Source organism: Neltuma alba, unplaced genomic scaffold (genome assembly GCF_004799145.2).
Source record: "Neltuma alba isolate B1F8T4 unplaced genomic scaffold, ASM479914v2 tig00012463_pilon, whole genome shotgun sequence".
Taxonomy (NCBI): domain Eukaryota; kingdom Viridiplantae; phylum Streptophyta; class Magnoliopsida; order Fabales; family Fabaceae; genus Neltuma; species Neltuma alba.
In genome coordinates this window covers 32,432-50,493 of record NW_021636939.1, presented here as the reverse complement: position 1 = coordinate 50,493, position 18,062 = coordinate 32,432, and the positions used below count along the sequence as shown (strand labels likewise).

The 18,062-nt window shown below is 33.6% G+C and overlaps 1 protein-coding gene and 1 pseudogene across 1 annotated transcript; both read right to left on the bottom strand.

The window, feature by feature from the left end:
- Nucleotides 1-1,501: 1,501 nt before the first annotated feature.
- On the bottom strand, nucleotides 1,502-4,213 carry LOC114727312 (cytochrome P450 81E8-like). The gene is made up of 2 exons (XM_028914007.1): nucleotides 3,320-4,213; nucleotides 1,502-2,151 (listed from the first exon to the last, which is right to left on the bottom strand). The coding sequence occupies exons 1-2, from the start codon at nucleotides 4,211-4,213 to the stop codon at nucleotides 1,543-1,545; spliced, it is 1,503 nt and encodes a 500-aa protein (XP_028769840.1). The 3' UTR covers nucleotides 1,502-1,542.
- Nucleotides 4,214-5,675: 1,462 nt separating this feature from the next.
- Nucleotides 5,676-16,430, bottom strand: LOC114727306 (cytochrome P450 81E8-like; annotated as a pseudogene).
- Between the last annotated feature and the right edge of the window lie 1,632 nt (nucleotides 16,431-18,062).

The following is an 18,062-nucleotide window of genomic DNA, read 5'->3' as shown; positions in this document are numbered from 1 at the left end:
ATATATATTTTTGTCTATCCCAGCTAGAACGGACGAAAATATAGTACCCTATTTTGGTCTGTTCTTGGCTTCCGGCTAAAACAAACAAAAATAGACACCTTATATTTGTCCTAGAAAAGATGAAAATAGATGCACTATATTCATTTATTCTTCCTAGCAAACAATATTTTCGTTTGTTAAGAACTTTAGCCCAATTATTAACTATGCATATTTTCCCATCATAAGCACTTCCAAGTATGCATTAATTCACCAAAAAATTATAACAACTAAAGAAAAATGTGTTGAAATAATATGAATTTTGTAAGCTTAACAACAAGCTATCATATAACTTTTGGGAAAGTCCAACTTATAGTAAAGGTTCTGCAGAAAATTTTATAAATGCTTAATAATTTGATGGTAAGAAATATGCTTATATATATATATATATATAAATATTTGCCAACAATATGTTTATATGTATGAATTATAAATGGTATATACATGCTTAAAGTTATTATAATATAATAGTCATGATATTATAAATGGTAGTATAACTATCAAGTTAAATGAATTCATTTATCGATGTCAGTTCCCTAACACCGTAATATCTATTTTTTCTCCTACTCCAATTTCTACTATATCTCTTATGCAGTAGCAGAAATGCATTTTTAATTGATGACGAATATAATATTTTGTACTAGTGCTGGTCTACCTTAAATTTTTAGGACGTGACACTATCCGTCCATGGAACTCTACCTATAGCTTCGTCTTTCACCACCAATGAATGGGATTTTGGCCATACATAGCATGGTCTGTAGCTTCACCGAAGAACAAACCCTCCAAAGCCATCGCAGCTACCGAAACAAGAGATGGAAGATGAGAACGGACCGGAAGTGACAATGGTTAATGGAGAATGAAATGGAGGTGGTGGTCGGAGAGAAGAAATCAGAGGTGAGAAGCGGTGAGAGAGCCAATGGAGATTGATGTTGTGATTACTGACTAATAGTAAAACTGATAGTTAATAGGCATTCCATGCTCTTTCAAACGGTGTTTTGATGCTCTAGGTAGCTTCAAGTGGAATCCTAGATTAACTCATTCACCTGTGGGATATGTCTCCTACACAGCTTTTGAAGGGATGTGCTCTCTTGATTGGGTTACAAAACCCCCATCCCTTGTTAACCCTTTCCAGGTGGCTCGGAGTTGCTTGGATTGTCCTCTTTCTTTTGCTTTTTCTGTGCTACCCTTGTTCATGGTTTTGTATTTCGACTTGGTTCTGTCTGCTCATATCTTGGGCTGCATTAATTTTTGTTTTGCTTTCTTTCTTGAATTCTATGTACTTCCACACTTGAGTTTTAATACCATATTACTGTGGTTTGTGCAGGGAAAAAAAAGAAAGAAAACAGAACTAGAAGGAAATTATTCTTGTACATGTAGATATTCCCATCGCTTATTGCAATAGATGGTAATAAATACTAAAAATGAACCATTTATATAGCATGAAACTCCTACTATTCCAAGCCTTTGGATACATAATTCCTCAACTTGGTTATCCTGGATAACCTTTTAAGAAAGAAGCATGTTAATGATTGGATGGCGTGCTCTACACATGGCCTCTAAAGGAATAACTTTCGGCATGGTGGCTCCTGCTCCTTCTGTCATGTCAATTTCTTCCTCACTTACCCGTTTCCATTCAAAGCATTGAATCAACAATCCCAAAGTCAAGCCCACTGTTCGTTGGGCTAAACTTTCTCCAGGACAAGCTCGTCTTCCCAACCCAAATGTAATTAGCTTGTTTGCTTCTCCTTCTTTCTCAAACCTCTCTGGCTTAAAACTCGTTGGATCACTCCATAACTGGGGATCTCTATGGTTAGCCCAAGCATTGATTAACACAATAGTTCCGCGAGGAACATTATATCCTGAAATGGTACAATCATTTGAAGCCTCATGTGCAAGCAACAATGGTAGGGCAGGATGCAATCGAAGTGTTTCAGAGACAATGTTTTGCAAGTATGGCAGTTTTGAGATTTCTGGCTCATCTATTAATCGTTCTTGCCCTATATGTGTGTCTATTTCTTTCTTTGCTTTTTCCAACACATGAGGATTGTTTAATAAACTTGACATTGCCCATTCTAAAGTCACAGATGAAGTATCCGTTCCAGCAAAAACCATGACCTATAAGTCAAAATTAACAAAGTAATCAAAATCAGGGAATACAAATTTTGTAATCAACTTTTAGAGTAAATTGAGTAAGTGGTCACATTACGATTTTAATGTATATAGTATATTTTGCGCTATGCTGCAATAAAAGGAGAAGGCAAATTCTTAATTAAAAGCTAAGTGATCTAAAGTACATGTTCTGCTTGACCATAAAAAAAGAAAAAAGAAAGTACATGTTCTGCGATATCAATATCAAATTGTGCGGTGATTTCTATCTGGGTTTTTTTTGTGTGTGTACAAAGACATAATGTTGTAGAGTTTTGCACTGCTCATAATGTACAGTTATGCAATTCTCTTTTTATCATGGGGTCCATCTGTATTTCCAAAATCGAATTAAATACTCTCCCACACCCACTGTCTATCTCGATAGATATTTCCCTTTTCCTATTTACTTAATCCTTTCACAATATATGTATTGGCCAAAAAAATCCTTTCACGAGATATATTAATTAAAAATGTACGAATAACCTGTTTAATCTTTGAAACTTAATAACAAATCACCCTAAACTATCAGGTCTATGCAAATAACTTCAAACTAATAAAAGAAAACTCTATTCTTGTCCTATTTATAAATATTTACTTCCAACATGTTTCATATGGACTAAAGAAAACTCCAAACATTTTTAACTCATTTAAAATTCAACAACTTTTCAACTCTGTTTCTATTTAATATATATTATACCTTATATAAATAAAGTCAATACAATAATAAATAAAAGATAAAATTATACATCTGTATAAAAAAATTTCTTAGTGCCCTATAAAGAGGACCAAAAAATATCTTCTTTCTTTGCCCATTAAATAGGACTAAATGAGTGTTTTTTTAATGCATATATAACCTCTCAAACTTGGAATTATATGCATACAAACCCATAAATTTTAGTTCATTTGCAAATAAATAACAAATAAAGTTAATGGTATGGAAATTATATGCATGAATGTAAAATTTCAGGGAGATTCATTATAAGGTGTTAAAGGTTATGGAGGTTATTAATATGACATAAACTTTTAAGTTATCAACTTCAACATAGGTTGCATGCAAGCACATCTTAATAAAATGTAATCAAAAGATATCTAACTGCATGCAATAAAAAAGGTAAAAGCATTCTTTACTTTCACTTACCAATATGAGGCCTTTAATAATCTGATCCGTATAGTACTCAGGCTGTGATTCTTGGAGACTCAAGAGATGATCGATCATAGTATTTGCTCTCTGCTTTGCGCGTCGATGCTCATCAATGAGTCCTTGAGAGAACCCATCGGCTCTCTTGGCCAAACCCTTGAGCTTCTTCTCCAAGTGACCAAAATCAAACCACCAAAGTATGGGCAAGAAATCTGCGCTGTTATTTGCCCCTCCTAGCGACACCAATTCCTTTATGATCTCTCGAATCTTTCTGGCCTCTTCCACATCCCCAACCTCGTTGTCGTCTCCCCAATACCTTTTGCCGGAAATCATTCTCATTATAATGTTGAAAGTCAACTCTGAAAATCTTGATTTCATCTCCACTTTGAGGAACTGATCCTTGTGTACTGATTCTTGAGCAAGCTTTTGAACCAGCCGCTTCACCTCCTCTCTTCGCATTTCCAAGAATTTGTTGAGACGGTAGTTCGAGAGCACCTCAAGCGCTGTGATGCGGCGGAGGTTGCGCCAATGGTCGCCATAGGGAGCCAACGTTAAGGTGGTGCAGTTGTAGGCAACATACTCTCCGATGAGAAACCGGGGGCGATTTGCCAGGACGATGTCGTTTTTGGTGAAGCATTCTTGGACTGCGGACTGCGATGAGACAATGACAAAGAGGCGAGAGCCAAACCAAAGAGAAAAGACTTCACCATAACTTTGAGAAATCCTGTGTAAGGCTTGATGAAGTGGCTTTCCTAGTTGGTGAAGATTGCCGAGTATGGGAAGAGAAGGTGGGCCAGGTGGGATGTTTGTGAACTTCTTATTTTGAAGAAGGAGCTTGAGAGCAAAGAAGAAAGCAAGAGAAAGAAGGGAATAATAGAACAAGAAGGTGATCATTATTCTTAGGTAGTTCCCTTTTGTTGAGTACTTAATGGATTTGAGTCATGGAGACGTGTGTGTTGGTGTTATATATAGAGCTGCTTTGCATTTGAGCTCACTTAATGCTTTCAATTAATCTTAAGGATACATGTCGTTCAAGACCCAAAAGTTCCAGCTAACTTCAGTCACTGATATATGAGCCAGTGTGAGATTTAGATTTAATCTTAAATATAAGATGTTATTTCATTTTTTATCTCATATTTATTATTTTCCTCCAAACTAATTTACCTAATTTATATATTCAAATATAAAATAATATTGTTATATGAAAATATCTTAGAAAGGCGATATGATATTTATTTGGGTTCTTTAAATTAGTTATATTTGTTTAGTGCTCTCCTCAATTCTTGTCCTGGCTCGACGACTTGGTGATTGGCGGTTGAGAGTAAGCAAAATTTGTCTATTTCTTGTAGTTGTGTCGTTTTCGTTGCCTCTGCGTTATTGAATGCAGATTTTGTCTGAAAGTAGTGCAGACTGCATATGTACTATCACCTGTCATCACGAGCTGATGCTAACACATGGCCACCGACAATTCACCTGATTCTCAACAATGCCAAATATTTATGCAAATTTTCTCAACATTTAGATTGATTTAGTCTTGTGATAAATGCTTCTAAGTCTTTGGCCACTATTTAAATTGATTTGGTCATTGATTGGGTTATACTTGAGAGAGATAATCTAGGTGTAGAAATTGAATAAAATCATTCTTGACTTGAAATTAAATTTACTTATTGAATGGATAGTTCTGTTAGTAAAATAGAGATGTTTTTATTAACCTTGCATTGTCACCGTAAGGTTGTTGCTATTGAATTTATTAGTTGTATTAAGAGATTGTGCAATTTGATGAGAGTATATAAACATGATTCTAATTTGAGAGAGCTTTTTCAAGTGCTTAATCTTAAACTAACACATATTTTTATTAAAAATCTATTGAAGAGGAAATTAATCAATTGTTATAGAGTAAATAGGGGAGAAATAATCTACACTCTTACAGTAGAAGTTTCATTTTAAGTTTCATTATTGAGTTAAACACCGATAGTCTAAAGAATTTCTTTTTAGTAAGTTTAATAACAATGAATTAATATATATCAACCGCAATGAAGGTTCGATGGCAAGTTTTAACCCGTTTTTGCATTAATCCTCATGGAAATAATAACTTTAGTCAACTTCACTGTTTGTAACGACCCGTACGTTTGTGGTATATGCTTGGCGGCGAACACGAACAAAGCAATATGATTTATAATAACCAAGAAAAAGAGAACTAAATGGGAACTATTGGTGTACATAAAGATGGATGTTCTCGTTCGCTGATTGCCACAGATTGTGCCAAAGACTAAAAATTCACTTTTCATAGTATGAAACTCCCACTCACAACTCCACACCAGTGGATACAATTCCTTAACTTAGACCAACATTAATTTTAACAAAAAAGCATGTTAATAATTGGATGACGTGCTCTGCACATGGCCTCTAGAGGAATAATTTTTGGCATGGTGGCTCCTGCTCCTTCTGTCATATCAATTTCTTCCTCACTCACCCGTTTCCATTCAAAACATTGAATCAACATGCCCAAGGTCATGCCTATTGTTCGTTGAGCTAAACTTGCTCCAGGACAAGCTCGTCTTCCTAATCCAAATGGAATTAGCTTGTTTACTTCTCCTTCTTTTTCAAACCTCTCTGGCTTAAAACTTGTTGGATCACTCCATAAGTGGGGATCTCTATGGTTTCCCCAAGCATTGATTAACACAATAGTTCCACGAGGAACATTATATCCAGCAATGGTGCAATCATTCGAAGCCTCATGAGGAACCAACAATGGTGCGGCAGGATGCAAACGAAGTGTTTCAGAGACAATGTTTTGCAAGTATGGTAGCTTTGAGATGTCTGGCTCATCTATTAATCGTTCTTGCCCTATATGTGTGTCTATTTCTTTCTTTGCTTTTTCCAACACATGAGGATTGTTTAATAAACTTGACATTGCCCATTCTAAAGTCACAGCTGCACCATCCGTTCCGGCAAAAACCATGACCTATGAGTTAAATTAGCAAAGTAAAATCAGTTACTACAAGTTCTATAATCAATTTCAGACCAAATTTAAGGAGCGTCACATGACATATAAATCAAATTATTAGCAAAGTAAGATCAGTTACTACAAATTTTATGATCAATTTCAGACTAAATCTAAGGAGTGCCACACAAGTGGGAGTTTACAGTACTATATTTTCCGCTATGTTGCAATACAAGGAGAACGCAAATTCTTACAAGTTAAGTGATCTAAAAGTACACTTTTTATATATGAGATCATTATGAAATAATACGATGATTAGTTTCGGACCACTCGGAAGGCATAGTTTTGCACCATTCTTTTTATCATGGAATCCGATCCATATGCATTTCCAAAATCCAATTAAAAACTGTCCCACGTTTACTATCTATTTCGTTAGATATTTTCCCTTTCTCTATTTACATAATCCTATTAATTAAAACTACGTACAAATAACCTCCTCACCCTGGAAACTTAATACTATCTCTGGTATTTAATATAAGAGTTAGTTAGGAGGTTTAGATTTGATCCTGAAAATAAGACCCAGTTTACTTTGTCTCCCAATTTTATATTTTTTCTCAAAGTATCCTTATTGATTGTATGTATTAATTGAGAAGCTTCCTACAAAGAGGTAGTTCCAATGCACATAGTTAAAATGTAATTTAGAAAAGCCAACACACATTTGCTATAAATAATAACCAGCTCAACTAATTTTTTTAATATCTAGCAAGTTAGGTAATTAGCTTTTACATTAAAAATTGGAATTAGGAATAAATAATCTCAAAATACCAATTTTGTACCCTTCAAACTTTACATTAAAAATTGGAGCTATATGTAAGGGTTAGGGAGGTCGATTATGAAGTTTCAAAGGCCATAAAGATTATTTACACAAGACATAAAGTAAGGTTTTGAATAATTTAGCTTTTATTCCTTCAAATTTTTTCATAATTAACCGTCAATAATTCAGCTACAAGTACAACAAAATGTAGCAAAATGCTGAGCATGCTCAAGCAACTTGAAGATATATCTAACTGCATGCAATAAAAAACGAAAAAACATTCTTTATTTTCACTTACCAAAATGAGGCCTTTAATGATCTGATCAGTATAGTACTCGGGCTGTGATTCTTGGAGACTCAAAAGATGATCGATCATAGTGTTTGCTCTCTGCTTTTCATATCGATGCTCATCAATAAGTCCTTGAAAGAACCCATCGATTCTTTTGGCCAAACTCTTGAACCTCTTCTCCAAGTGACCAAAACCAAACCACCGAAGTAGGGGCAAGAAGTCTGCAGTGTTATTTACCCCTCCTAGGGACACCAATTCCTTTATAATCTGTCGAATCTTTCTGGCCTCCTCCACATCCCCAACCTCGTTGTCGTCTCCCCAATACCTTTTTCCAAAAACCATTCTCATCATAGTGTTAAAGGTCAACTCCGAAAATCTTGATTTCATCTCCACTTTGGCAAACTGATCCTTATTATGTGAGTCTTGAGCAAGTTTTTGCACCAGGCGCTTCATCTCGTCTCTTCGCATTTCCAAGAATTTGTTGATACGGTGATTCGAGAGCACCTCAAGCGCCGTGATGCGGCGGAGGTTGCGCCAGTGGTCGCCGTAGGGAGTCGATAATAAGGTGGTGCAGTTGTAAGAGAAATACTTAGCGGTGAGAAAGCGGGGCCGATTTGCCAGGACGATGTCGTTTTTGGTGAAGCATTCTTGGATTGCGGACGGCGATGAGACAATCACAAAGAGACGAGAGCCAAACCAAAGAGAAAAGATTTGACCATATCGTTGAGAAATCCGATAAAAGGTGATGAAGTGGTTTTTTCAGTTGGTGGAGGTTGCCGACAATGGGAAGAGAAGGTGGACCGGGTGGGATGTTTTCGAACTTCTTATTTCGAACGAAGAGGTTGAGAGTGAAGAAGAAAGCAAGAGAAAAACAAGAAGGTGATCATCATTGTTTGGTACTTTTCTTTTGTGGAGTACTTCTAATGATCCGAATCGATTTGAGGCATGGAGCCAAGTGCGTTGGTGTTATATATATAGCTGACCTGTACTGTTGATTGGACTAAAGTGTAAATGTTTCTGGAAGTATTTATTTAGAAATGTTAGACACCTGAAAATTTGTACCCAAAAAACTTGTAGGTACTCAATATTTTAGAAAAAGATTTTCAAAACAAATTTGCATCTTAGCTTTTTTTTTTTTAAAAAATATTATCCAATAACCTGAATAACATCTGAATATTGATTAACAATTATTAAATAAAGATAAAATAAAGTGTCATGTAAATTTTTAGCAAGTAATATCTAGATGTGAGGCAAGGGACTTCTAATACCCCACTTTCTAATATCCTATGTCCGAACTTTTTAAATGTATATTTATTTTTATTGATTATTAGAATCTATATAAATTTAGTGATATTTTAATATTTTATTAGTATGAAATAATGCAATTTTTAATTCTTTATGATTTTTAAAAAGTACTTTAAAATTATGTGGTTTTATTTTTTAAAAAAAAGTCATAAAAATTTAACTGAAAATGACTAAAACGAACTTTGAAAATATGAAATTTAAAAATGATAGCTAACATTTCCAAAGAAAGGAGGGAAAGCTTGAATTTTAATTAATGAAAATGTAAAAAATGACTAATATGCCTGTGTCAGTTTGGGAAAATGACTAAGTTTGATCTGAAAGTAACAAGAGTGCAACATAAATTAACTAATTTAGAATACAAAAGAACAATATCCTTTTGTCAAGTAAAAACATCTATTCATAGGAAAATTTAATGTGAAAATAACAAGACTGAAACATAAATTAACAAGTTTGAAATATATAATAACAATATCCTTTTTTTAGCTTCACACAAGGCTTGTTCTTGTTCTTTGTTATTTGGAAGTGTTAGCTGCCTTTTTGAAATTTCTTATTTTCAAGTCATTTTCCAAAAATTCAAACTGTGTTATTTTATACATGAAACATATTGAAATATCACTAATTTTATGTAATAATAAAATTAAAAAATATATTTAAATAGTTGAGAGGGTATAAAAGACAATAGAGATCTAGTGGGGGTATTAAAAACCTGCTTTAAGGCTCTTCAAGTTTGTCAGGGCTGGAGGAGGGGGTGATTCGTGCTTGAGGGTAAGCAAAATTTGTCTATTTCTTCAAGTTTTCAGACTACTATCACCTATCACATCCTGATGTTAACACAACACATCTCAACAATGCCAAATATGTTTCCAAGTTTTCTCAGCACTGACACATCTGCTCGTGATGAAGGCGAGGGTCATGAACTCATATTGATCTAATTATATAAATTTGATGCCAAATGGTTTAGATTTAGAATTTTTAATTCCTGATTTTTTAAATGATTAAAGAAGTTATTTTTGTTTTAAGTTTTGTACTTAATAAAATATACAGGAAAAATTAATCACTTAATGAATTTTTTCCTTAGAGTTTTGACTTAGTTCAAAATAAGTTCATAAATTTTGATTCTGTGTATAGTTTTCACTTGATTAAAATCAGTCCCTGAACTTTGATTCGGTATAATTTAATTCCTTAATTGTGTCTGTTTAAAACATTCATCGTTTTTTAATTAAAGTGATAAACACTAGGCTACAAGCAACAACGAATGTATGACCTTCTACCTGTAAAAGGGTCCCCACAGCACTAAACCGTACGGCTTTTCGTGTTTAACGTTCAACAAATAACACAAATCCTTATAATATTTTGGGAAAATAACATTAAAAATTTAAAAATTACAATATTTCAATTCAAGCATCTAAGACTTCAAAATTAAGGAGAGCAAGTGATGCTTGATTGGGTGTTTTGCAAGTGTAGTTAAATGACAAAACTATCCTTGTATGAAAAAGTTTATTAACAAATTGTAAACTGATAATAACAAGTGTTGAACATAAATGACAACAAATATATTGCTAATAACAAATTAATAAATTGTGAACTAAGAATGACTGGTGTTAAACATTTAATGACAACAAATATACTAGTAATGACAAATTTGATAATTTTTTTAAAAAAATCTGATATAAGGGTATTTTAGTTATTTGATTACATTTACCAAATACCAGATCAGGCACCACGTCCTCCTCTGAGGTTTTGAACTCTTAGATACCTAAATTGGAATATTACAAGTTCCAACTTATTTTTATGTCGTTTTTCCTAATATGTTTTTTGGAAATGCAAGAACTAATATATTAAATGATTAAAAAATTATTAGGACTAAATTATATTGACACAAAATTCAGTGACTGAGTTTTAATTAAATGAAAATTATATGAATTAAATGATTAATTTTCTCAAATAAATAGTTTTAAGTTTTTTTAGTACTGTAAAAACATTTCTCCCCATATACATAATTAAATAGTAATTCAGTCAGTCGAGAAATGTTATTTTCGTGTACAAACCCAATGTTTTATTACTGCGTTCATTAAGTGCTTGGAGAAGAATATAGTTATTCTAATATTAATTATATTTGCAAAAAGCTTTTCATGATTTAGGCCTATCAGTATGACCACAAATAATATACATCATTCATAATATAGCTGATACACACACATATATGGTTAGACATATATAAATTGTGTACTATGTATTTAAATACTTATGCTCCTAGGAGTGGAAGACCAGCAGTCATTTCCATCTCTATTACTGAATCTATCAATCTCTTAAAATCTGCATACATTTTATTAAGTTTTCCCTACAATAAGATAAGTAAAAAAAACTTTTATCTCATTTACGTAAAAATAGTTTTTAAAAATGTTTTTGTTGTTTTCCAAACACCCCTAAAATTTTTTTTATTCTCTGGTCAAGAAGCACATCTAACGATTTGTTTTATTGGAAAAAAAAAGTCGTTATTTTTATTGCTTTTCAAAAAACGTCATCAACTTCTCATCCTAGGTATGGATATTACCTAAAGTAAATCAACAACATAGTAATTAAAGTGATTCATTTCCATAAAAAATATTGATAATATATTGAACACACATAAAACTTATCAGATTACAAGACATTGTTTAATAATAAACAAGACAATTTTTCATTAAAAAAATAATAAACAAGACAACATGTTGACCATTATAAAATCACATCTGGTGAATAAGTTCCAGAGAGAAATCATAACCTATAAGTCAAAGTTAACAGATCAAAATCGATAGGGTTAAGATACATTAAGCTTTAAAATATTTTTTCTAGCAACACTCAATTTACTAAACTAATTTGTGGTTGATTCAATACATGAAATATTTTTTTAGTAGTACCTAGTATTTTAAAGTATTTTGGTGAAATATTTCCCTTAAAATATTGTTCTCAACAGCAATAGACATTCTAAACTTATGATATTGATTAATGTTATTGGAAAAATATTTTGGAGTGCTAGATGTATAAAAAAAATTGCTAGAAACTTTAAGATATTGAGTATTATTGAAAAAAAGACTTTAAGATGTTAAATGAACCACAAGTTAATTTAAAATACTAAGTGTCAGTAAAAAAAAATATATTTCAGGACACTTAATCTAACTTATCCCAAACCAATAAAAATAAATTTTATGTTCGATAGCAGACTAAATATGAGCTGTTATGCATAAAATTAGGAAATCAAACTAACTTGATTTTAACTCGTGCATGCTGTAATATATGGAGAACGTGAAATACGATTTAAAGTATAAGCCTTTCAAGTTTAATTCGACGTTGACCAAAAAAAAAAATAATTCGACGAAGATGATTCATATTCGAGTTTTTGTATATATAATTATATAAAAATGTCAACCATCAATTAGGGACAAATGCAAGAAAAAAAGTTTTAATTTTCTATGTATTTTATTCGAGACCGGAAGATATAAAAGAATTACTTGACCGTAGTAATTTAGTTCATTTCCCATTAAAAAACAATTATTTTTATTTTTCTTTTTATTTTTCCTCCAATTGCCAATTCGGATATGATTATGGCCACATCTACTTCCATGTCAATATTTTCAGTCAACAAGTAGGACCCATTAAACTCAAAGTAACGGACGATTGTCATAATTAACATTCTTGTCATTTTTGCATCCATTTTGAACTTGCATAAGTAGATTTGTACCTAAAAAAGGTAGATGGTATTTGGCTCACATTAGCTACAAGTTAATGGGTAAATTTGCACCTTAGCCATTTGTTTGTTTATATACTCTATGCGTTATCAGATATATGCTTTAAGCAAATCTATGTGGAGGGAGAAGCATTTGATGTAACAACGGGCGATGTCTTCTGTTTTAGTCACTTAAAATAATATTCTTAATTTGTCACTTTGAGGTTACTCTAAAAATTAACTGAATTAATGCAATATAGTGCACAATCCGGGTTATGTTCACTTTGAGGAGCCGAAAACAAAATTAAATCCTAGTAAATAAATGTAAGTAACCTAAACTATAAAAAGGATTTTTGATTTGATAATTGCTAATTAAATACCATGTATTAAATTGAAATTAAAATACTTTTTTATTTTTACATAAAAAAATTAAAATGAATGAAGATGAAAGAAATGAAAATGAAGCACACGAGTAAACAATGATAATAATTAATTTTCCAATTCAACAATGCAGGCAATCCTCACTCCAATAGATGCGGAAGTTAAAACAATGCATTAAGAATTATAATTAAGCTTTTAATCCAACAACCAAGCCACCTCGAATTGCCACAAAATATTTTTCAAAATCCCAACTTACTAATTGTAACTAGAATAATAAAATGGGATTAAGGATGCTAATAACCAATGCTTAATTAGAACTCTTAAATAAAAAAAACAGAATTAAAGGCAGCAAGAGACAATATGATCCAAGATTCCAACTTATCTCAGAAAATCACAATATATTAACTCCAAAGTCAATACAAATGTCATAACCACAACATTATAATTGAAATTAAAGCTATAAACAGTCCAATGTCCAATGCTAAACAGTAATCTAACCACAATAGTCTCCAAATATAATCAGATTAAACAATACAAATTTTTCAATAATCAGAATAACTATCCTAAGGCCCAGGAATTGTTAAACAACTATTGGAGAGGAAATTAAAGTAACTAAAAATCCCCTTTGATGATCTGAGCTCTTGCCATTATTGTTGAATTAGAGAATTATGAAGCTAGCCACTGATTGCCATGAGAATTGCTATAATCAAAACTCTGCTGCAAACTTCCATGGAGGAGACAGTGATACTTCCATGGAGGAGACAGTGATAATGGTCTTCAGTTGCTGGTTCTGTCACGCTGAGGAGAAGAAAATAGAGAAGTCAATGGTGATGGATGGGTGATTTTGTGGAAAGGAAGAATTCACCGTCGAGCTTCCTCTGGTCTGCCTCTCACATCGCTGGTCTCTGGTTCCCTCTCTCGGTCTGCTCTGGTCTTCCCTGCCTCCGTCCAGTGCCTCTAGTCCTCTGTCCCTGTTCACCGTCCCGTGTTCACCAAATGAGGATAATGAATATTTGATAGAGAATTAGACAGAGTTCGCTGGCGTCACACAGGTCCTCTCACGCCGTCGGCCTCCGCTTCTCTCCCTTTGCCGTCACTGTCTGCTTGTGTGTGTTCGGCATCCCCCTTCTCATTCTCACACTGAATGGAGATGATGATTCATCTGAATTTTTAGGGTAGGAGCAAAATGCAGCGTTTTGCTCCTACCTATTTTATTATTTATTTTTTAAATTTTTTTTATTTTTTTCTTCTCTCTTTTTTACTTTTATTTTAAATCTACCAAAAACCTGCAACCAAAATTCAAGAATAAGACAGTATCAATTGTCCTTAAAAATCGATTAATCACAATTAAATCAAAACGTGACAATTTTGCCCCTTTAAAGTGATAATTCAAAGTAAAACATATTAAATTAATGAATAATCAATTAATGCCAAAATGACTAATTAACTTGACAAAAACCCATAAAAAAATCAAAATATATAAAAAATAATTGAGTTTGTCAACTCCCCCACACTTAGCCTTTTGCACTCCTGGGCAAAACATCAGTAAAGAAGAATCTAATAAAGAGACTCAATGCAAGTAGCCATAAGATCGACTAAGCATGAATGTGCAATTAACTCAAGCAACTTTTATTTCTAATCAATCAACAATTATAGAATACTTCAGTACAGAGAAATTAACACAAGAAACATAGCAGGATAAAGGAAGAGAAACATAATAGAGCTCACATAGGGTACAAGTATTTCATTCATCTCTCAAATGGAAAAAATTTCACTCAATGCACCTAGATTAGCACCTACCATAAGCTTGTAGAGATTCTAATGTCTCCACCACTAACATACCTTAGACTCATGATCAAGGGGACTTAAAAGGTTGTAATGTTGGAAAGCAAGGCCAAATGAATGAAATGAACTAGCAAGTGAAATGCATAAGTAGTAAAGTATCAACTCAAAGTGAGCTAAATTACAATCATGAAACAACACCAATGTGCAGATTTTAAACTTTTGAAACAGAAATCCTTGCTCTTCAAACTATTATTGAATGCCTTATTTCAAATTTTATTCTTTTGTTGCAACTTATTTTCTTTTTCTATGACTTTCTTTCTTTGGATTTTTCTATACATCTTCTTCTCTTTATTTCCTTTTTTTATTTCTTTTTCTTCTTTTGTATTCTCTCTCTCTCTCTCTCTTTTTCTTTTCTCTTTCTTTTTGCATCCAAAACCAAGAAGGCAAAGATATAGACTTTTTTTTTATATAGACTTTAATAATGTACTTTTCAAAATGAAAAACCAAATGTAACTCATGCAAAATACTTGCTAAAAAGTAATGAGTGAAATAAAAGTGAAGGTTCAAAGGGGTGAACAAAGGTTAAATGAAGTAGCTTGTGTTTAGGTAAAGGGTTTAGAAATGAATACCCCTATCATCCTCACAAATCTAGGTACTAATGCTGCTTGGAAAAAGAATCTAGACAAGTTCTAGAGGTTAACCGAAACTAGGTGAAAATCACACAAAATGAGAAAGAATACATGGCTCAAAAATCCTTCCATCGAGGCTTTCTCTAAGATGTTTCCTCCTTAAGGATCAAGCTATAAAACAAGGTTAATAACACTGCACCAAAGACATTCTACTATGCTGACCAACTAAGAATAGAAATCACTCAAATCAAATGCAATCAAACTCAGCCGTGCAACATTCACAAGCATTATGCAAAAAGATTTTAAAAGAGATGCCTTAGGATTACAAAAGTCAAGTCAGTAACAGAGAAAAGAGAAAATCGCTCATACAGCAATGTAGACCACTGAGGCAAGTGAAAACAGGAGGACACAGAAACCAACAGCAAAATTCCTAAGCGAGAATCACTCTCAAATCATGTGATGCAATTCAGAAATCAACCAATAAGGCAAAGAAGAGAGCAATTATAGCAGCAATACTTAAGAAACAGAAGCAAATCCAAACACAAAGTTTTTTTATTATTCAACTCAATAACTTAACAACAATCCCTCCGCTACACTTTATCAATATATTATTGTCCTCAATGTAAGAAAAACGATATTATCTTAACCTAAACTCTCAGGTGAAGTGGAAGTTGTGAAGTCTGATTTAAAATCGAAGCACAACACATCACTATCACAAAAAAGAGAGAAGGGAGAGATATGATAAGATAATGTAAAATGAAAACGGACAAGTATAAATCAAGTGATCAAAAGAGATGGCAGAATCAAGAGGAAACAAAACAAACAACTACTAAACAGAAATAAACAGGTACAACTACAACTACTGGAGAAGTCCCCCCTACAGTTACTCCTAACTATCTCAGCAAACAGATATTACCAGCAATACAACAGAAAGTAAAAGAGTAGGGTGGAAGGGAACAACCGTGTGATCAGGGGGTCTTTGTTCCTCGTGGTAGTGCTTCAACAGATGGCCATTGACTTGTGAAGTTATACCAATTTCCTCATCTACGAGCTCTACCGTGCCAAAGGGATATACTTTAGTAACTCTAAACGGTCCTTCCTACTTGGTGACAAACTTCCCAAGCATCAGCTTCAACTGGGCTTTAAACTTTAAAACCTTGTCACCTTCATGAAACTGCTTCCTTAGAATCTGTTTGTCATGAATCATTTTCAATTTGTCTTTATAGATTCTGGCATTGTCATAGGACTCAAGTCTCATTTCTTCAAGTTCTTGGAGTTGTATCTTCCGATTGATAAGTGAAGATTTGAGATCTGCATCACACGCCTTGATTGCCTAATAAGATTTGTGCTCGATCTCCATAGGTAGATGGCAAGCCTTGCCATAGAGCAACCGGAAGGAAGACATGCCTATGGGGATCTTGTAGGCAGTCCTAAGCCCAAAGAGCTTCCTCAAGCCTTTCACTCAAATCCTTATGGGATGGTTTCATGATCTTCTCAAGTATTCTCTTCACTTCCCGATTAGAGACTTCAGCTAACCCATTCATTTAAGGGTGATAAGGAGTGGCAAGCTTGTGATTGACTCCATGTTTAGCCAATAGAGACTTGATGATCCTATTGCAGAAGTGTGTTCCTTGATCACTGATGATTGCTCTTGGAATGTCATACCTGCAAAAGATATGAGAACATAAAAACTTGGCAATAGTAGAAGCATCATCCTTTCTAGTTGGCACTGCCTCTACCCATCAAGACACCTAATCTACTGCAAGTAATATGTATGAAAACCCAAAAGATGGAGGGAAGGGACCCATAAAGTCCATGCCCCACACGTCAAGGATTTCACAAAAATGCATAGGTCTTAGAGGCACCTCATGCTTCCTACCCAAACTCCCAAACCTCTAACACTTATCACAAGACTTGCAGAAAGAATAAGCATCCTTAAATAGAGAAAACCAATAAAAACTATACTCTAAAACCCTCCTAGCAGTCCCTTAGTACTAAAATGCCCCCCGCAAGATAAAGAATGTGCAAAGGTAAGGATAAAGTGGATCTCATTGTTTGGAATACAGTATCTGATGATCTGGTCACTGCATTGCTTCCATAGGATTAGAGCATCCCAGATATAATATCTTGCCTCTCTCTTCAGCTTATCAATATGAAATTTAGACATAGAAGGAGGTACAAGGTCAGTGACAAGATAATTAACTATATTAGAGTACCAAGGCTCATTAATAGCCAAGGAAAAAGGTGCAGAATCAAGAAATGAGTCAATAACAAGATCAGAAGAATCAACTCCCTGTGTGCCTTTAGAAAACTGACTAAGGTGGTCAACTACATGATTCTCTACTCCGGCTCTATCTCTAATCTCGATATTGAACTCCTGTAACAGCAAAGCCCATCTCAGTAGTCTAGGTTTAGACTGAGGCTTCTTAAATAAGTACCAAATAGTTGCATGATCTGTAAAAACAACCACTCGAGAGTTTATTAGATACTATCTAAACTTATCCAAAGCAAAAATAATAGCAAACAGTTCCTTCTCTGTAGTGGTATAATTGACTTGAGCAGAATCAAGGGTCTTGGAGGCATATGTGATGACTCTAGATTGTTTCTCCTCCTTCTGTCCAAGGATGGCACCTACTGCAAAGTTAGAAGTATCACAAGACAACTCAAAATGTAAATTCCAGTTAGGTGTAGTGAGAATAAGAGGTGAAACAAGCATAGATTTCAAAGTATCAAAAGTATATCTACACTTGTCATCAAATTTACATTCAATATCTTTTTTCAACAAGGTAAAGAGACAAGGCAACTTTACTAAAGTCCTTAATAAAGCGTTGATAGAAACCTACATGCCCTAAGAAAGACCTCAAGTCCTTTAAACAAATAGGATAAGGGA